General features: G+C 38.1%; 2 protein-coding genes across 2 annotated transcripts in view; both read right to left on the bottom strand.

The window, feature by feature from the left end:
• LOC110175250 (C-terminal Src kinase) overlaps positions 1 to 10,142 on the bottom strand; it is a 29,821-nt gene extending 19,679 nt beyond the window's left edge. The window contains exon 1 of the mRNA XM_020941384.2: positions 9,911 to 10,142. The gene's annotated coding sequence lies outside the window, so the exon portion shown is untranslated. The remainder of the gene's footprint in view (positions 1 to 9,910) is intronic.
• An 8,817-nt stretch (positions 10,143 to 18,959) lies between these two features.
• On the bottom strand, positions 18,960 to 22,143 carry LOC110175505 (cytochrome P450 1A1). Its single transcript, XM_020941698.2, has 7 exons — positions 22,059 to 22,143; positions 20,821 to 21,684; positions 20,573 to 20,699; positions 20,412 to 20,501; positions 20,120 to 20,243; positions 19,954 to 20,040; positions 18,960 to 19,848 (listed from the first exon to the last, which is right to left on the bottom strand). The coding sequence occupies exons 2-7, from the start codon at positions 21,658 to 21,660 to the stop codon at positions 19,554 to 19,556; spliced, it is 1,563 nt and encodes a 520-aa protein (XP_020797357.1). The 5' UTR covers positions 21,661 to 21,684; positions 22,059 to 22,143; the 3' UTR covers positions 18,960 to 19,553.
• Positions 22,144 to 22,611: the final 468 nt, after the last annotated feature.

The following is a 22,611-nucleotide window of genomic DNA, read 5'->3' as shown; positions in this document are numbered from 1 at the left end:
CACAATGCATTTCATTTGCTTGTGAAGGAGATATTATGAACAAAGATAAAAGTCACAGCTTACAATAGAAAACCTAATGGCTCAGCTCTTGGGAGAATGTAAACTAGGTCACAAGTTGCCATTAAAAGACAAGTTCTTAAATAAGTACAGCCTAATTAGCTGACACCTCCTCCTAAATCTACCTAAATAATGTGTGAAAACACACACACACAAACACTATCCCAACATCATGGTAAAAAATAATGACAAATGTAAAATGTTCAACACAGCAAAAAAGGATGCAGCAATGGGGGCTTCCAACTCCAATCCAGAAATGGTATCGGTATCGAAATATTGGTTCAGTCAGTTGTTTTATTTTAAAGAATGAAATGCTATTTTCCATCTCTGCACTGGTATTGGCGGATATTTGAAGTCAAAATATCATTGGAAACAAAAAAAAAAAAAAAAAAAAAAAAAAGAATCAATGCATCTCTAATATCAAACTTTAACAATTGGATGATCCAGCTACAGAACATTATGAATTTTAGCTGGCAAAAGCTGAACAATGCTATACTCTGAGTCTGGTTGTTAAAATGAGCAGAACTGTCAAATACATGAGTGAGGAACAACAGAACTCACAGGGACAACCGTTGTTGCACTATGAGGGAAATTCAAATTACGCCCATAGGTTTGTGGCCAAACCTCAATCTCAAAGCCTGATCTTGTCAGAAGCTAAGCAGGACTGGGCCTGGGTAGTGCTTGGATGGGAGATCGCTGGGAAAATCACTTGAAACAGTGGGGCGCCAGTGGCAAAAACTGTCATTGTGTCCTTACGCAAGACACTTCACCCACATTGCTTAGTATGAAAGTGGTATGAGTGTTGGTGGTGGTCGCAGGGACTGACAGCACAGGTTGTAGCAGGTCTCCCCACAGGGCAGCTGTGGCTATAATAGAAGCTTACCATCATCAGATGGTATGGAATGAATGCAGAAAATTGTAAAGCAACTTTGAGTGTCTGGAAAAAGTGCGATATAAGACTAATGCATTAATGTTATTATTATTGTAACAACAACAACAAATATGTTGTTGTTGTTGTTGTTGTTGTAAAAATATAAAAGGCATTATGTAAAATATGACACACATTTTCACATCCAGCTAAGCTACATACAGTTGATTGAGAGACTGAATTAAATATGGTCAACTCTGCATCTAGCCGAACACTGACCCTCACTTGCCACAGTGAGGTATGAAGTGAATGTAGGGAGGAGTACCAGATCTAAAATGGTTGGCACATTCTTATGGTCTTTGGAGATATGAGAAGAGCCTGTGTAGAAACATGACACCAGTCACTTTATTTCCTTCATTGCTGACCCCATGATTTACGGTCAGTAGAAAAACATGACCTTTGTCTGGTTGGCAACGGTTTTATGAAACGATCGCAGATTTAAAAAAAAAAAAAAAAAAGAGGGGCTAAAACCAAGGATAATTTAGCTAATAAATTGGTCATACACCTAATTACTACATTAATCATCATTAGACTGTGAAAGGCCTTTTTCGTCACGTGAGTGAGGTCTGTTTTGATGAGGTTTACTTTCAGACAAAAGTATTTTTAATAAACAGTAGAGTTACAGATTTCCTGTTACTTTGCTTACTGCTGAGCCTTACTCAAAATAAAGTTGGCCTGTTTTGGAGTATGTAGTGAATAGAGGCCTTGTACCCATTTTCTGATGAATTTGCTCCCACTATGTATTGTATAAGTCAAAATTTGTCTGCTGCACGCCGTCTGCATTTGACCAAATTATTAAGCGTTTTATTATTCAATAATTAGGCCGTGTGCGTTAGCATGCTAATTATTATTAGCTTTACTGTCACTGCAAAACTCAGCAGTGTTTTTGAGAGTTCTGAAAAGCATTTGAACTATGGTGAATAATTAGGATGCTCAGAAGGCATGAGGTAATAACTTGAACACTGCAAATTATCTAGTTCTGTTCGTGTGTTTTTTTTTAAACAGTAAAGATCAGGTATAGTGCCTTTAATAAGACTTGTTTCATCCATACTTCATTCACATAATTATCAATGACGTGTTCATTTTGAGCCTCTTTTAACATTTTTCATGTATTCTTCAAGTTCAAGAATGGTACACCTTGGACTTCAGTGCAAGCAAACAAACTTGCACATTTATTCAGTCTGAGCCTGAGCTTGAGCTTGTTTGGACAAAGGGGGACTGGGGTACCCAATGATAACAATAATACATTTAAATGAATTGACTTATAATTTAATAAATGATAGCTAGATCAATATATTTGGGGCTCAGTATTTATCGTGGGTACAGTGTCTTTCTAATAGTGGAGAGATTTCTGCTATTTTTGTTGTAACATGAAAACATCTGAGCGGCAGAGGGCTGAAAGAGTAACTTTTTTTGTTTAGATTATCCGGCTTTACTGTGGCATAAAACCACAGCAACCAACCCCAAACATGCACAATAGGTTAAATCCTCCAGCTAAGGTGGTCCTAACCAAGCCTAGTTCAAGAATTGGAGATTGTTCCCTAGGCATAGCACAGTAGCACCCACTGCTCTTGACAGTTTGCCCCAGCAGTGTTGACGTATGGGTCAAATGTTGAGGAAAAATGTACTTGTAGGGACAATAAAGTAGTGTAGATTACTCAAAGGGTATCTTTATTGCTTAACAGTCCAGGTAAGCCGAGATAGCTCTTAGTGAAAGTAAATACAAATATTTCTGAAAATTTGTCAAAAATATATTCTCTAGTGCAGGGGTGTCCAAACTTTTTTCATCAAGGGCCACATATCTAAACACAAACGAAGCAGAGGGCCGATCAAGGGCTGTAGACTGGTGCTCAGTACAGTGAATGATTGAAATATGTGCATGTTTAACATGTTAGAATGAATTTATTCACATTAAGATCCTTAAAACCACACAATAAATATTAAATATCGGTTTTATCCAGGTAGATTTTCAAAAAACTTGCAATAAAAAGGCAATTTGCAAGGTAATTTGGGTCAATTCTCCTGCAAGCCTGGAGGCCAAGAAAAATTTGTCTGAGGGCCACATTTGGCCCATGGGCCATAGTTTGGACATGCCTGCTCTAGTGGTTCTCGAATAAATCTATTATTGAAAAGCATGTGAAAGAAAGAATTTAACTGTGACAAATTATGTACAAAAATAGGAAAAAAACAAACAAACTCTGTTCAATGTTAAATTCTTTGACCTCTTAACACTCCCAGAGCCTACTGTTATTAAATACACTATTAGCTAGTGACATAACTAGACCAGATAGTGATATTATTTATATACAAAAATATATATCTAATTTCTCTAATTTAATCATTGTTTAAAACACCCTTTTTTTTTGTAATTTTGGCCTTCTGAGCGACCACTGATCACTAGATCCTCTTTTCTCTTATTCTTTAAAGACAAAAAAAATTGTGTGTGTATGTATGTGTGTATGTATGTATGTATGTATGTGTGTATGTATGTGTGTATGTATGTGTGTATGTGTGTATGTATGTGTGTATGTATGTGTGTATGTATGTATGTATGTGTGTATGTGTGTGTATGTGTGTGTGTATGTATGTGTATGTATGTGTGTATGTATGTGTGTATGTATGTGTGTATGTGTGTATGTATGTGTATGTATGTATGTATGTGTGTATGTATGTATGTGTGTGTGTATGTATGTATATGTATGTATATGTCTGTGTCTGTATATATGTATAGATATGTATGTATATATGTATGTATGTGTATGTATGTGTGTATGTGTGTATGTATGTATGTATGTGTGTATGTATGTATGTATGTGTATGTATGTGTGTATGTCTGTATGTATGTGTGTATGTCTGTATGTATGTGTGTATGTCTGTATGTCTGTATGTATGTATGTATGTGTGTAAGTGTGTATGTATGCATGTATGTATGTATGTGTGTATGTATATGTATGTACAGTCCCTGACAAAAGTATTGTCGCTTATCCATTTTGTAGAAACAAAAGCTTATAACCTGACTTTAAATTAATCGATTGGTTTTAGAAATGTCTCATATGAAAGCTAAAACCCTCCCAAATTATGCTCAATATACTAAAATAAATTTGCTTCACTGAAGAAAGATTGATCATTTAATGAACACAGAAAGGTCAGATTTTGGCAAGACAAAAGTTTTGTCGCCTACAGAAAATTGAACAAATAATTTACTTCAAATATAAAAATATGTTGCATAACGTCAGTGAATTAAGTAGTGGTGCTGTGAGATCCATATTTAATATCTTGTATGACTTCCATGAGTTTGAAGGACTGCATCCATGCGGTTCAACAATCATTCATACAATTTGTTGATGAAGTCATCAGGAATAGCAAAGAAAGCGTCTTACATGCCTCCTAGAGTTCATCAAGATTCTTTGGTTTTGCCTTCCATGCTTCCTCTTTCATTCTACCCCAGACATGCTCAATGATGTTCATGTCTGGTGACTGGGCTGGCCAGTCCTGGAGCACCTTGATCTTCTTCGCCTTGAGAAACTTTGATGTAGAGATAGAAGTATGCGATGGAGCACCATCCTGCTGCAAAATTTGACCCCTTTTATGGTTGGGAATGTAAGAGGAGCTAATACTTCTTGATATTTTAGGCTATTGATATTGCCTATCACCCCCATACTGGATGTAACCCCAGACCATGATTTTTCCACCACCAAACTTAACTGTTTTCTGGGTGAATCTTGGATCCATGTAGTCTCCAGTAGGTCTCCTGCAACATTTGCGGTGGCTGTGATGTAATTCAACCTAGAATTCATCTGAGAAATCCACCTTCTGCCACTTTTCCAGTGTCCATCCTTTTAGCAGGCTGTGGGCCTTGGCAAATGCCACACGTTTTTTTAATTGCCTTTTGTTTAGTGCTGGTTTCTGTGCACTGATTCGACCATGGAGGCCATTTCGAGACAGAATTCTACAAACTGTTGTGGTTGACACAGGGACTTGAGGTGACCAGGCCTGGTGGAGCTCTGCTGCAGTGGAAAAGGGGCTGGCCTTGGATTTTCGAATCAACAAACGGTCCTCCCGAGCAGTTGTCTTGCGGGGTCTGCCGGACCTGGGCTTGTCAAAAACATCTCCAGTCATTTCAGATCTTTTTCTTATTCTTTGTACTTGACGCTGAGACACATTGAAGGTGTTGGCCATCTCAGCAGTGGATCTGGTCTTCAGCCTCTTGATAATTAACGCTTTGGTCTCAGGGTGGATCTTAGGCAGTTGCTGTGAAGGTCTGGTGTGCTGGGGTTCTTTTTATACAGACCCACTAATTGATTGATCAGTAACTAATCACAGGTGAGGCTGTAATCTAGGATTGGATGCATCATATGACAAGGCGACAAGACTTTTGTCTTGCCAAAATCTGACCTTTCTGTGTTCATTAAATTATCAATCTTTCTTCAGTGAAGCAAATTCATTTTAGTATATTGAGCATAATTTGGGAGGGTTTTAGCTTTCATATGAGACATTTCTAAAACCAATCGATTAATTTAAAGTCAGGTTATAAGCTTTTGTTTCTACAAAATGGATAAGCGACAAGACTTTTGTCAGGGACTGTATGTGTGTATGTATGCGTGTATGCGTGTATGTATGTATGTATGCGTGTATGCGTGTATGCGTGTATGTGTGTATGTATGTATGTATGCGTGTATGTATGTATGCGTGTATGTATGCGTGTATGCGTGTGTGTATGTGTGTATGCGTGTATGCGTGTGTGTATGTGTGTGTGTGTGTGTATGTGTGTATGTGTGTGTGTGTGTGTGTGTATGTGTGTATGTGTGTGTGTGTGTGTATGCATGCGTGTGTGTGTGTGTATGCATGCGTGTGTGTGTGTGTGTGTGTGTGTGTGTGTGTGTATGTTTGTAAATGTGGGATTGTTTTTAATCACTGTAAAGCACTGTGTTACAGTTAAGCAGTTAGTTGTAGGAAAAGCGCTTTATAAATAAAGTTTGGTTTGGTATGTATGTATGTATGTGTATGTGTATATGTATGTATGTGTGTATGTATGTCTGTGTGTATGTATGTGTGTATATGTGTATGTCTGTGTAGGGGTGTGCGTGTATGTGTGTGTAGGGGCATGATTGTGTGTATAGGGGTGTGTGTGTGTGTGCGTGTGTGTGTGGTGCGTGTGTGTGTGTATGTGTGTATGTATGTATGTATGTAGTGATTTACCATTGTTTCAATTATTGGCCTAATGAGAGAAAGGCTCAATTCAACAACACAAACAATTCTGTCATCCATAAGCCACTGTGCACACAGCATTTATTATTAGTGCTGTCATGCGATTAACAAAATTGATAGATTAATTAATTATGATCTGTAATTAATTAATCTAATTAATCTCATTTTAATCTCACCTAAAAATTGCTGAGAAAAGCCTTCAATTTGAGGTATTTTCATTTAAATTCATTATTACATTATTGTGGCAGATCAAAAGACTGATATAGAACAAAAAAAAGTGACTTTATAAAGTCATTTATTGTTTAACAAATCTCCCCAAATTGGCTGTTGAGCCAAAGTCTCCATGAATAAGAAACTGTTTGCTGTAAAGTAGCAAAGACGAGGAAATCTGAACATAATAACCTTTGTCTACTTAAAGGCAATAAAAAGTCCAGTCTTTCCTTAACCATATTAAAAATATTATTGATAGAGAAATGCTTTATATATGAGATCACTGGTTTTAGTCCTTGTTTTAGTCCTGGTTTAGACCTGCTTTAGTCCTACTTTAGTCCTAGTTTAGTCCTGGAATGGATTAATCCTGGTTTTAGTCCTGGAGTTAGTTCTGGTTTGGTCCTGGTTTAGACCTGGTTTTAGTTCTGGTTTTAGTTCTGGTTTAGTCCTGGTTTAGACCTGGTTTTAGACCTGGTTTTAGTTCTGGTTTAATCCTGGTTTAGACCTGGTTTTAGTTCTGGTTTAGTCCTGGTATAGTCCTGGACTGGATTAGTCCTGGTTTTAGTCTTGGTGTTAGTTCTGGTTTAGAGGCGCACAGGAGGAAGCGCGGTTTACGCAGCGTACGCGAGAAAACACGATCCACACGCGGCTCACGGGAGCACGTCGGTGTCCGCGCAGTGTCTACGGAAGGAAACGTGGTCCGCGCGTTCTCAGGTTAATGACGATGATGAAGGTGTGTGTTTGTGTTTGTATGTTTTTGTGTGCGTGTCCCCTCATGTGGCAGGTCACTATAGGACAGTAGTGCAGACATCATGAGTCTATGCAGGTTGTTTTCACCAGTGACATTTAAGTTGTAGGCGATATTATATTAGTTATTTTCTTTTATATTTCACGTCGGGAAAATAATTTCCAAGACACGAATGCGTTTTTACCTGTGCACTGCTGCCTCTGTTCTACTGCCTCTTCGACGCCGCCAACGTTAACATGACGTTACATCGCTCTTACTGTGCGCGTTTTATGTGGGTTTCCGGCAATGAGTGGAATTACCGAAATAAAAAAATGTATAAATGTGTTTTGTGTGTGTGTGTGTGTGTGTGTGTGTTGTTGTCCCAACAACACATTAAAACAGGTTTTATAATAAAGCAACTTGCATACAGAAACACTAATGTTAGAGATTAAAAATGAGATTAACGCGATTAAAAAACATAACGCGCTAAATATGACTGTAATTAATTAATCGCAATTAACGCGATAATTTGACACCCCTATTTATTATATGTCAATCTAAAGGTATAACATCTTTCCCAACAGATCAAACAAATGTGGGTACAGAGGGCATCTCAATCTGAGCCTTGAGGAAGCTTTATCATTGACAAACACATCTGTTAAGAGTTTCATTTTCCATTTTCACCCAAAATAAGTGGACTACAGCATTTATATTTGCATATGCTCATAATGCATGACAGCATGAATAGAAAAACATGGTCTACAAAGAGAAGAGAAAGAAATATATTTAATATATTAATTATATTATATTATATTAATATCATCAACCCTAGAGACTGTCACGTGGTCAGCAGGGTCCTGGCCTATAGGTTTTAAATACACAGAGATGTTCAGTAAGCAGACAGAAGATCCATACGTTTCTGCTGAGCATATAGAGAAGCTTAACATGAGAGGGAAGCCCAGGAATCCAGGTTACCCTTCCTCATAACTCATTGGAACTGCACAAGATGTGACAGTTAGCCAGGCTTGCAGACTTGTCCTGTCACCTTTAGCCCATGTCAAGCAATAACATGATTGGACAACTCCAGTCTAGCAATCAGTCAGCTGATGAGAGTGGGACCAAGCTAATGAGACCGAAAGGTGAAAGAAGAGGTACTTGAAAGCTAAAGTCAAAAGTTCATTTTCACAGTTGGACCAATTTACTTCAGTTTAGGCAAACTTTATATATATATGTGTATATATATGTGTGTATATATATATATGTGTGTATGTGTGTGTGTGTATATATATATATGTGTGTGTGTGTATATATATATATGTGTGTGTGTGTGTGTGTGTATATATATATATGTGTGTGTGTGTGTATATATATATATATATATATATATATATATACACACACACACACACATACACACACACATATATATACACACACACACACACACACACACACACATATATATATACACACATACATACATACATATATATACATACATACATACATACATACACACACACACACACACACACACACACACAGAGAGAAATGTAATATAATTTATGTCAATGAATGTCAATAATTTATGCAAGACTCTAAATGATATTATGTTCAATATACTGCAGCATTCCTGGGAATAATACAGAAAGTAACCTGCTAGAGACATGACAAACTTCTCCCCAGTCATGCTATGGCTTGCAGAGGTATGTAGCCACATTTCAACATCTCATCCTCTTAGACTACAGAGAAAACCTGAACACAGGGCTAGCTCACAGACAATATGGACCAGCTCTACCACCGTGTGGTATTGAGCATTTACCTACTCCGAGCTTCTCTTCCTGCCACAGGCCGACAACTAAAGTGAGTATAATATTTTATTTACCTCAACATCAATGACTTACTATCGAGCTCTAACAGTGATTATTTTAGTGGAGTTCCCGCTCCTCTAGTTCTCCGTCTCACATCAGGACCAGCGCGCACCACAGTATCAGCATCACTGGGGTGAGCTCTTGCCTGAGGCAGAGGCCAGTCTGCCTTAGCTCCATCGCGGAGGTGGATCATTCAGAGGTGCATTGATGGACAGGCCAATCTGAGACATTAGGTGGTAGCCTCATCACATCCTGACTGTCAACAGCCATACTGAGCCCAGCTGTACGCCAGTAAAATCAGCTGTAATTCCCATGCCTTGTGTGATAGTCAATGGCTTTAATCATAAAAACACTGAGAGAATTTGCATTTGTAATTGTCAAAAGGGCATTAAAAAAATAATGTTCATATTCAACTGTCAAACCACCTCCATCGACCATAAACGACAGCGATATTAAAACAATGACTGTCGTACAAAGGGGATGGTCTGTCCAACCTGAGGACTAAGGATAACATGGAGGTTTTAGCCACATCCCCCAAACCGTCTGACAGGGGGGAAAGCAGCACGAGAAAACAGATGCGGTCTGTTGTACGCCTTATACAATTCACATGTTACTGAATGCTGATAGATCATTTAAAACTGGTTATCGGTCAAAAGAATCAAAATTAAAATTTGTCCGATAATGGATCTAGTGACGTTACACTAGCTGCTAACGCTAGTAGCCTGCAGGAAACTTTGGATTAACACAGAAACCCAGTTGTAACCGAAACTTTGGGGTAGTATGTGGCATAAAATCTTCTCGGAGTTAGACAATAAAATCCAGTGGGTTTGGGGTAGCACCTCTCTAACGCGTCTCGGTGGCAGCACCAGCACAAGAGGCTGAGTGACTGCGGTGGTGTGGGACACTCACCCAGAGATAATGCTGCTGTCCAGGCGAGCCTCCACCTCAGCGACAATGGCCCATCAGCAGGTTTCCCCTGGATGGATGACATCAAGTTTTAGCAATACAAAGATAAGTGAGCTCCAGGCGTCGGTTTGCTTTTGCGTGCTTGGTCTGCATAGGTGTGTGATTGTTTGCGTGTGTAGAGAAGCTCTCTGCGGCCTTCTACTGGAGGAAATGGTCTCCACTCAATGGGCACAGCACGCATGCGCGTAGGAGAAAGGCCTCTCCATGTGTGAGTGGTGTGTGAGCGCAGCCCTGTGGCCAACAGGTGAGGCTCAACTGATGGACGACTTGTTACCGCTGCATCAGCCTGCAGCTACGAGCATCCTCCGCTGGGAAGACAGAGGGATGCCATATGTGAGACCAAATGAGGTTCTATAGTGTAGCGTCATTTCTCTTTTTTCTAACGTTGGCCTATGTAGAAACATGAGACTAAAGGGATTATGCTATTTTTGTTGTGTTTTGATATGAATAAATAAGTTATGTGTGTGTGATATATATATATATATATATATATATATATATATATATATATATATATATATATATATATATATATATATATATATATATATATATATATATATATATATATATATATATATATATATATATGTCATGTCACACCAAAGAGACATGGTCAGTTTTTGTATAGTTCTTATCAAGTGCATTCCCAAGACAAAAGCTTAAGAAAGTAACCAAAGATGGCAGCATATTGATGGCATTCTCCAAAGTCAAACCGACCTGACTCATGTAATCTAAAGAAGGAAGCAGGAAATGTGGCTATAGTGCAGTGACTGGCCATAGAGACACAGGTCACAGAAAGTCTCACCATGGTCAGCATTTTGTAAACATATTCACACCATCACTGAGGTTTTATCAAAACACACCAATGGACAGGAAACCATTCCCTTGCAAAAACACGAGAGGTTACACGCAACTGAAGAAGGTTGAGCACTCAGCTCAACAGTGACAGTTCTTTATGTGCACAAACATGTAGCTGGCTATAGGCTTGATTTATCCTGTTCATTTGAAAAACAAATCTCAATTGATTGGGTGGGTTAGGTACCTGACTGCTTGGAGCCATCATATGACCTGTCAAGACTAATTTTAATTTTGACTTTAAAAAGTCCAGTGAAACACCTGAAAGTAGGATAGCAAAAGAAAAAAAAAAAAAAAAAGTCCCTGCTTTGTACAAAGGTTTATTGAAGTCACACCACAAGAGGGCAACATTTGTATACTTCTGCTTTCAATAAGCTCCACAAAGAATGCACGCTGTCGCCACAGCATTGAGACTGCAGGGCATCAAGTACAGAATCCATGCTGTAGCGACTTCTGACAAATAAAAGAGCAGTTGATGATAAAAACTAATTTATGGTTAACAGCATGTAACATGCCTTATGGGCCTACTTTTAATCTTCTACCTATTTGTCTTTCTCTTTCTCTAGTGGAGAGACACATCTCCTTGGGTAGATAGATTATCACAATTTTCAAAAACATGCAAAATAACTAAAGTTTTAGAAAAGCATTCTAAATACCCTTACAGTAAACAGAGGAATACTATTGTGCACCTTGTTTTACAATACAAATTTAAATCCAAGCTGATCCCTCTGTAAATTTGATACTCACTGGTATTACACCTGAAGTGTACTGATAAAAAGATCTAAGGCTGTAAACCTGTTTGTTACATGAGCTTTAGAAGATTTCTTTGAACATGAAAAACTACACCACTTGTGAAGACGTGGGTTCATTTGAGAACTATAGATTTGTGAACAGGCCAACTTGACCTGCTTTGTGACTGATGTACCCTTGAGCATATTAAGACACATAATATTAAAGTATGCTCTGCAAACCAGAGAATTATTCTATACAAATGTACATTTAAATGAGAATCTTTCATGTTTTTGCAGGCTTTTATAAAATATTTTAAGGTTGTAAAAATAGTTCCTTCATTAATCTGACACCACCTTTGTTCTGAGTTTTACTTTTTTAACCCGGAAAAAATAATAAGGAATGGATATCAACTGTCAAACATAAGGCGTGAGTGGGAGATATATTGAAAATGTATATTATCACAGTATTATCATAGATGTGCAAAACTGAACTATCAAGTTTTAGCTGAGTTTTAACCCTTAAGTAAAGGGTTCAAATGGATGGGCTAATGAGCTGGCATTAATATGTAAGTGTGTGCAAAGATACATCATTGTCTGTACTGACTCTAAACTCTACACTCAGCTGCTTCGAAGTCTGAGTGCAAAATATCAATCACATATCCTTAGATAATCTATGCTCAGATTGTTAGACAAAATAAAAATAATCATAAACCCTGAATAAAACACAATCAAAAGAGAAAAACACGTCATCTTTCAAATAAGAGAATGTCATATTTCTGCACTTTGTGGTTAACTTTGATGTCCACTAACATTTTGTGCAGTCAATCTGAACCATTTTATTAAATGACGCATTTTAATATATCTGATGGATTGTTTTCCCAACTGCATCTTAAATGGTGTAAACAGATCCTTCAGGTCCAGTGTCAATTAATAGAATGTCATTATCATCTTTGCATAGAAAGATATGAGTTAGCAGAGTCACAGAGATGAACTCAGAAACCTGACCTCTAAGATAAGGACATATACATAAATGTTTGTATTTACACTCTTCCACTAGCCAGAGGCATTTGTGTATGTGTAAGTTACATGGACCCTTCTGCAAGGAGCCCTTCCCAGGGGGGAGAACCCTTCCTCCTCCTCCTGACCTGATCTTGTTCCCATCTGGGAAGATTCTCCTTTTCCTCCATGTTTGTCACTGCTGTCTCTAAGAACAAAGACAAGATTGGCAGTCTTTACAAAACATGACAAACACGAGGCAGTCAGAGTGTGACGCCTACTCCCCATGGGCTCTGGGTTCACACGCACCATCACATGACTTTTGACCAATCTCCAACTATTTGCTCTTTTGCTATTTGCTTTGGGCTGGACCCCCCACAATGCTTACCTGTTAAGTCAAAATACAGAACAGGTTAGCGTGACAAAAATTGGGACAAACATAAACCACACAAGACTGCAAAGGTATCCCAGTGGCTCTTGATGAGCGATGGGAGGACTACCATGGGGGTAGGACAATGGCAGTGTAAGAGATGCATTACTGAATACAATGCAAAAAGGGATGTATCCTACAACACATAACACTGAAAATCATTGTGCCCTTTAAATTTACCTATTAGAAACAATTTACATAGCAAAACTTGCTTTTGTTCCAGGAAATCTATAAACATTGTAAGAAAATTTAAGATAATTTATGTAAGAAAATGTCCAACAGAAGCAACCTATTTTACCTTTTTGTCTTTTTATCATTCATATCCACAGCACACAGGAATAAAGTGTGGAGGCATATCATCTTAAATATTTAGTTAAGATGAGGTAACTTTATTTAGGAGCCTCTTGTTCTCCTTTCTGATTAGCACTTATCTAATACGCAGCCTCTTATCACTGAAGTGTGTGGAAATGTTTCAATATCCTGTGCTAATCCTATGCTGTCCATTGCTCGTTGCACATTAGAAGGCTAATGAAAAACAAGCTTGAGGACCTGCACCGCAGCTCAGGATCCCTTTGATACATACAGCTGCTGGGAGGTAGTTAAGTCTTTAATGGTGTCCTACAGACCACTCTCCTGGTACTCACAAGGGAGCACATCCTTCACACGTATGCAAGCCAATCGATGCTGCACATTTTCAGCATCAAATATCTGGACTCGTGTATCCAAGTCTGCAATATAACAGCAGCACAACTCCAATTATGATATATTACATAAATGCACAGATGTCGTGCTAGGTGAAATTCTTTCTTATCTTAGATTGGTCGTGCTCCCCTCCCATTATTCTTTCAGCAATACATAACAAAGACTGGTAATAAGTTTTAGTGGACAAGCCACAAAGTACAGAGAACTTGAGCCTTTGTGAATGATAAGCCTGACATAAGTTAACTGCCTCTTGACATGCAAACTGTAAAAATGTCACGCAAGGAAATGAACATGGCAATAGAATGCTCTAATAATTGTTTCCCGTCCATCGCACCAAGTACTGTTAAGGATGGTCCTGTTAAAATGCACTGATTGATTAACAGTTATATACACTTATATGCTACAAAATAACTTGTCTACAAGTTATACTAAGCAAGCAGTAGTGTTAAGAAATACTGGGCTGGAAGCAATCCTTCAGGCATAACAAGATATCTGACAGCACTGAAAGCAATACACGCTTACTGTGTATGCGTGTGTGTGTTTGTGTGTGCGTGTGACTGTCTTATGCTGGGATAGTTGTGGGTTAGACAAGGCTACAACAATTCCTCCCTGTGGTGCTAAACGAAATGAACTTGTTTGAACTGATGCATGCTGAAGGACCAGCTGGAAGGGGCACTAGAGTTTAAACTCAATAACATAAATCACATATAGATCATTTTGTTGTCTATAATACTACATTTCACATTTTTACATATATAGTTTAAACTATGTATTTTGTTAACAGCTCTTTCAACCTTTCAATATGAATCCTGGATCATGCTCAATCAACAAATCTCCAAATGCTACAGAGACAACAAAATCACTTAGCTAAAACCAACACAGTATTTACTTTTATATTCACCTACAATCAAATTTGAAGACCTCGGAATCTAATCATGTGTAGTATGTTGTATACATCTTGTTCAATAAAACATCAGTATTCATTTTGGAGCTGAATAAATCCAAATCCTCAGTGACAAGTTTGTGGTTTTTGAATGGATAGGTCTACAGAAAATCCTCTGTCAGTGAAAGCATGGTTTGGAATAGTATTCATTAGACATTAGACAGGACAATTTTTATGTTAAATGGCACCGAAATAAATGCCTATGTTTACAAAATTAAGTTTATATTTGTCTTTTAATTTGAAAATAAAATCCAATAATGATCTATCAATGTGAGGAAAAGATTTTATACATTTTTTTTCTTGATTCTTGCCATATTGATCCAAATGTATTTTTTCTTTAGACTTTCTGTGCACTATAGTGAGATTCTGAGAAGTTTTTCAAAGACTAAATTAGTCATATCAGATTAAAATTGTTCATTTATGTAATATCTCCACCCTATGGGCATTTTATTTTCTTATTTCTGATTCAACTCGTTTACGGACAAAGGATTTCAGGTCAGCTGTTTTCTTCCTGCTTGAGAAGTGCTGTTTATGTAAGGCCGTACGGCGGCATGCTAATTACAGAGTGCCTAGGCCCGGGATTATGATGACAGCCCTGGGAAGTAGATGTAGCATGTAAGGAAGCATTGCACTTCAGCTGTTTTTTGTTTTTTTTTAATGGGAAACAGCTGTTTCTTCACACTACATCCAATCAACAAATTATTGATCTCCCTCCAAATATCAAGTTAAAGGTGCACTATGTAACTTTTCTAGTGGTTGGTCTGTCAGTTAGTTGTATTCATGGAAAATTTATTGCTTTGTTCCAAAGTCTGGCATTAAACTTCCATGAAGTCCAGCAGGTGAAGCCATCAGACCATGATATAGATCAGATCTATGGAGAGGCCAGCACACTCACTTATCACTTGAAAATTAAATTTGATTATATTAAATATTATTATTGTTATTATTAAATTGAGTCAGTGACATAATAGAACAGCATCTGGGGAAGGCTGTTGGAAAAAACTGTGATGACCAGGGTCCAAAACAAACTAGATGACCACCAGAGAGAGGTGATAAGAACTCCAAATGAGCAGTCATACCAAGCTACTTTCCAGTGAACATTACAAAATCCATTGCACAACAGCAGTAGTGTGAGAGGGGCCACACTAAGTTATGTGACCACGCACTTTGCTCTTAGCCTCACCTGAGTCGACCTGCCACATAAATTTTTTGACTGCTGACTGTTACTAAGTTTCTGGAATATTGGAAAAAAATAGAAAATAAGACTCTCTGCCACCTGCAAGATAGAACCACCAAGGTCAACATCATCAAGCCTTCAATTTACTTCTCATATATTCCAGGGAATATAAAATAAAGCATAATGCACTAACAGTACATAAAAGAGAAGACACAAGTTGACACATATAATGCTAAGCATTATATGTCAAGCGGCATAAGACTAGAATATAATAATATAATATAATATATAAATAATAAAATAAAAAATAAATTAAACATTGAAAGAAAGACATCAATGCTCAATAAAGTTTACATAAAAGTACATGCAAAGAAAAAAAGAACAGAGAAAAAAGTAAAACTGGAAAAACCTGGCCTTCAACCCCAACCATCCTAAGCTCTCACGCTAACCAGGAGACAGAGTCACAGTCGCACGCTACTGTCAGTGTGACACCTGAGGTACTCTAGGCTCTCACGCAAGACATGGGCTCCACCACACATTTATATACATGCATGTTTGTGGTGGGGAGCCACAAACCTCACAATGACCTTACAAAACACCCAGCTGCTTTCCCAAGACAAATCTAACAATTACCACCTCCAGAACAGGTATAACTCTACAAATGCCTGTAAATGTGCTGACTTGCATAGCTGACCTGCATTGTGTCATCCACTTACATGCATTTAAAAACATTTTCATGCAAAACTTACAGAATTATAATTGACGCAACATGATATTGGCAAAGAGTTTGTCATAATTTATAAGGAAGTGTTCTGTCATGTTATGAATGAAAATTCTGAATGAATTTGGCCAGACTCCAAATCAAACAGGCTAATGAATAACAAGTACTGAAGTTCAAAAACAACAATGGGAACTTCACTGATTTTTATTCAGAGAAATGGTGATTGAAAAAGCACAAAATAGCAGTGACAATGACACAAGTCACACACTACAGCGGTACAAGCACTAATGTATTGTGAGTTTATGAATATTGCTGACTCATAATACATTTAACTATATTCCAACTTCAAAAGATCAATGGCAGAAAGTCACTTTTTGAATCTGTGATCTTGTATAAGCAATGTCCCACCCAACATTGCCTTGTTTGTAGCCGGGGGCTTCTCTGGAGCATGGCATTGCGTGTGAAAGCACCAGCCCTGCCCAAGCCACTCAGCACTCTGGCCCCATGTAATTTGGGCATGGGTTCCCTGACCACCAGTCTGCAAGCACAAGATTAAAATAAAATCTCAAAAGATAAACATTGCTTCCACAATTGATATCGCTTTGGCCTTCCGAGCACACTGGGACAACAGGGCTTCCTGTGGAGAGGGGGTGGTTTCCTGTGCGGAGCAGGGTCGAGGGACGGCCAGCAGACAGGAGAGAGAGAACAAGAGGGCACCGAGGCACGAACCCTCTCCCTCAGAGTGGGAGGGGGGCATGTTTATTGATTTTAGTCACACACATATTGTAAAGAGGAACTTTTGTACAAGCATTTAGCACGCTATGGGAATGTTAGTGGAGCAAATGAGTGATTGGCTCATTCAAAACAGTTCAATGACAGAAGTGACATGCAAGAGTTGTGCAGTCAAAAGACTACACATGTGTATTTGTGTGTTACTTTTATATATCTTGTATCTTGTATATCAAGACTGTTAATATATTTCCTTATATTTAGTTTAAATACATAAATAAATGTACTTAAAATCCAAATCTACTCAACCCTCCAGTGCAACAAAGGGTTTATATTAGATTTTTCCATACTCTGCATTGTCTTAGCAGGAAACACAATAAAGACTGTTTTTAATACTTAGTTGCAAAAGATTTCAGTGGCCATTAGTTTCCATGACCTGTGACACGGCCATTGTTAAAATCTGACTGTGAAAGTGAACTGATTTTAACTGCTTGAGGCTGAGGCCACATAGCAGCCCATACAGACTTCCTGCTAAGTGGATGTTGACTAGTGACAATGCTTTTTTTGACTTATCTAATCAGGAAGGTTGTTAAACACATTCTATTTTTTCCAACTAGGATAGAGGAATGTGCTTGCAGTTTCATTCCATGCTCAAAATAGGCAGATCTCAGAGTGTCTTTATTATGGAATTAATAATCTTGTGAGATGTGCAAACAATGCACAAACAATCAACAAGTTTATAACACTAGAGTAACCTACTATGGTATACATACAAATGCATGTAATAAAATCACATTTTATAGAACAGGTGGACAAACTTACAAGCAGGCTGGCAGCTTTTAGTTTAAAAGTCTGTTGTTTATGATGGGTGACGGTGCATTTAGGTTCACTGTCATGACAGATTTATGAAAGCTAAAGGGGAGTTGGGTAATATATCTAACCACTGTGTCACATTTCCCTCTCTAGTGGCTGAACCATATTTTGACATCGTCACGAGACACTCATGCCTGAGCAAAGAGATTTTAGGTACTTTCAGTGCAATATTTTATTTATAAATACAAATTATTGTTGCCTGTCCCTTAGGTTATGTACCCACTGCGCCAGTAGCTTAACTATTATTATGATTTTACAACTCGTTTTCATTTTCAGCTTATGTAACTATTAACTGATACTGCACCAAGGGAGTGTATTATGTTTTCTAATGGTGCTATGTGTCCTCCTGTAAGAATGTGATGCTGACAACTGGGCATCGGGCTACGCATACAAGAAAATTATGGAGGTAAAGTAAAGATTTGTAGTTGGCTATGGGTAAAGAAACACAAATCTGACATCATTCTCTTTTAACTTGTAATATTATACCATGCTTAGCATTTTCCTTTTCTTATTTTTACAATTTAAAATGAAAGCTAAAATGTAACTTCCTACCCGGCAACCACGGTGCGCTTAGGACTTTAATTTGTGCAAACGTCACTTCCCTTTTCACCCACGTGGTTTTGTTTTGATTTTATTTGACAGTGGGGCAAGCGCTGACTCAGGCAAATTAAGTAAACACGTGTTTTTCAGTATCCAGCGGTAACTGTATATAGACTTTGCTTGAATAAGATACCCAGGTAAGCATGTTGTTTATGAAATTTGAAGTTAGTAAGTTACTACGATTGACATCCCGTGTTGTTACAATCAGTAATTTTAATGTTGCTCATTAACATAAATTTATAAATTTATTTCTTTTTAATAAAGATACAAAATAATTGCATTACATTTCTTTCTGTATTTTTATACACACATCTTGTACAATATAGGCTATAGCTCAAAAATATACAAAGATTTAAAGAAATAATTACTTTAAAAAAACAACTAAACCATGACACAATCACATTTTGGGATACAAATATAGCTTCAGTGTATATTTATCTTGTGTATACATTGTATATATAAACTGAAATTACTTCTTCCTTTCCTTGACCAATATAAGTAGCTCAACAAGCTGTGTCTGTGCAGTAACAAACAAATTACAAAATTGCTGATGTAGTTTTTCAGCTGAAGAGTAAACAGAGACCTCGGTTAGAGAAGTAATGATCATACAGACATGTGTTGAGTTCTAGCATCCACATGCTGCCTAGATACACAACCTAAGTTTACACAAACCAAACTTACAAATCTAAAACCTACATTGCATGTGGTACCTGGTGTCTGACATTCTAACAAAGTTTATTCTGTTACCTCTGTCTGAATCTGGCTGTTGCCCAACTGCTGTTAGGTACATACATGCACATGTAAAATGCATTGAAAAAGAGAGGTGTTACTCTTCTGCTCGTAATGCAGCTCGAAGGTGGCAGCGCTTATGTTTCATTGTCAGCCCATATTCTGGGGTCATGTCCAGTATCTGATCAGGATCCACCTTATGGAAACGAAACCTCTGGATGAGGATTGCCAGGAAGAGGAAAACTTCATTTCTGGCTATGACCTCTCCAATGCAACGCCTTCTGCCCAGACCAAAAGCCACCACTTTCTCCCCCTCCACCTTGTTGACTTCTGTGCCTTCACTGTTCAGGAAACGCTCTGGGTTAAATGTAGAGGGATCTTTCCACAGATCACTGAAAAAATACAGAATTGTTATATAACACTTACATTCTATCTTTCCACCCAAAATCATTGCTCATCAGGTCAATAAGTGTGCAAATCTAAATTATTAGACTTACGCATCATGGTTAATCTGCCACTGGTTGATAAAGACACATGTGTCTTTGGGAATGAAGTATCCATTAAGAGATGTGTTCTTAGTGGTGCTGAAAAATATAAAAATATTTTATTGGGCTAGTTAACAAACTTATATTTTTTGTCATCATAAGCTGAAAACAGTCTTACCAGTGTGGGATTGTGAAGGGAAGGAACGATGAGTGGCGCAACACCTCCAGAATGAAAGCTTCAACATAGGGTAGGTTGGCTTTATCTGACAAGCGTGGAAATCTGTCCTGTCCCACTGCATCCTCTGAAAATAGTGGATTCAAAATGTCATAATACAATTATGGCATTTTGTCTATACTAAGTAGATGCAACATTTACACTAGAGGTAATTTTATACATTTCATCTATATTACACAGGTTTCAATTAAGCAGTTTATTAATTCATTATAAAATATGACCCACTGGTACTTACGTATTTCTCTATGAAGTTTGTCTTGTACTTCTGGATAAGCAACCATGTACATCACAGACCAGGACACACAAGTGGAGACTGTATCAAAACCTGCATGTAGAACATTCAGAAATATTTAGCCATATGCTTCATACACTTAAAGGATGTTAGCAGACACTTACCAGCTCCAAAGAGATCATTGACAATGGAGACTATCTTGTCATCAGACATCTGAATGTTTGAGTTCTCATCTAACTTCCGGTCCTCACAGTGGTCAATGAGGGAGTCTGTGATGTCTCGAATGTTGTCCTTAAGGAATCAATTATTATAGAAACATTACAACATGAAATGATTATATTTATCTATGCACAGTGATTCTAAGAAATGTGCTTTACATATCTTATCTTCTATGTGTTAAAAATGAGATTACCTTATCATAGGTAGCATAGTGTTCGTTGACAATTTTTTGAATAAAATTTACAAATCTGTCATTGATGCTCACAAACTTCTTCATTGTTGCACTTGGGATATACTGAAGGATAGGGATGAAGTCTGCAGGATTACCACTGCCAACAACTTGGCCAAATTCATCACTGAGATTCACCAAACTGAGCAGTTCCTGGTCATCATGGTCATAGCGCCGGCCAAAGCACATTCCACAGATAACGTTGGCTACAGAGACCACAATGTGGCGAAAAGGATCAAAACTTCCATCTGTCTTCATGACAGAGTGGATTTTCTTGATTAGGTAGTGTGCCTCTTTGCAGATATGCTCCTCCAACATGCATGAGTACTCTGGAGTTGTGCCCTCCAGGGTGGAGAAGGAGCGCAGGGCACTGTAGGCCAGCTTTCTGCGAGCTCGCCACACACCAGCTTGGTCCGTGCTAAAGGCCAAACTCTTCCCTTCACTGATGAAACGGAAACTATATAGATCAGGTCTTCCAGCAAAATCATCCCCTTGTTTGATAAGTGCCTGACGAACAGTCTCGCTGCCACTCAACACAACAACAGGGCGCATGCCAATCTGGATCTGAAAGACATCTCCAAAGCGCTTACTCATTTCAGTGAGGCTAAGGTAAGGTTTGCTGCCCAGTTCTATCACGTTACCAATTATTGGTAGTGGTTTGGGACCAGGCAAACGCTGGAGCCCCTCAGGAATGTCATTTTGAAGATACTGTAGGATCAGAAAGACCAAGCAGACAGTTGCTATGGCCAGAAGACCCTCTGAGATGGACACAGCTCCAATGAATGGCAGTATCATTAGTGACATGATGACAGCTCACTACTCGTCAACCTGAGAATTAAAGAGGAGGAGCATGAGAGTAAGTAAGACAGAGAACTGAATGTTGTGCAACTTGTTGACTATATGTTATAAACGTTTGAGCCCTGGAAGTTACTTCTTATTAATTATAATACTTTATTACTACATGACCACAAATACACCTGTGCTAATGACAAATTTAAAAGGCACCATTGAACAAAAAAACTGCAACTATACTCTATACTATTGCACAGTGCATAGCAATATTTTCACAAACTCTGAAGAAACATAAAACCAAATTGTCATTACATGCAACTTTGCATTAATGCTGACTTTGGCTATCTGAAACACAGTTCATGAGTAAAAAATACCAAAGACATGCATGCTGAATAACAATTTAATCTTACCTTAGAATGGGTGAATGTGAATCTTCAAATAGTTCTTTCAAAACAATATTAAGTAGGAGGGCTATAGATGGACTTTACTCACTTCATGTCCCTGAAACAAACAATGGACTCTGGCTTTATAGAGCGCTTCACAGCTCCATTGGCTGCTGTTGATGACGTAACCCTGTACTCCGTCTCCCGCTCCCTCTCTCTCATGAATGAAGTTTGGTGTGGAGACCGGAGGGCGTGTGTGTGCCTCTGTGTGTGATGTTGCGTGCAGGTCGGAGATTTGTGATTGTAGATTTCACGCCAAGGAGTAGGCTAAAGGTATTCAGTTGCCGTTGTTTTGGTGATTCAGAACCACTATGGAGTCTTATGTTATGTAGACTTGAGTATAAAGAGACATTAAAAGACTTGATGATCAACTTTAATCAATGTGCAACATTTTAAAAATACAGTGCACGTACCCGTATTCACGATTGCGCTTGCTTGGCTACATTATGCAGAAACTGCTTTGTCGAAACACAGTGTTGGAAGGTGTATCAGTTAATGAAAAGGAATATTAGCGGCAATA

This window comes from Boleophthalmus pectinirostris, unplaced genomic scaffold (assembly GCF_026225935.1).
Source record: "Boleophthalmus pectinirostris isolate CB_2022bp ecotype Guang Dong unplaced genomic scaffold, ASM2622593v1 HiC_scaffold_19, whole genome shotgun sequence".
In the NCBI taxonomy this organism is placed as follows: domain Eukaryota; kingdom Metazoa; phylum Chordata; class Actinopteri; order Gobiiformes; family Gobiidae; genus Boleophthalmus; species Boleophthalmus pectinirostris.
This window is presented reverse-complemented; position numbering and strand designations above follow the sequence as displayed.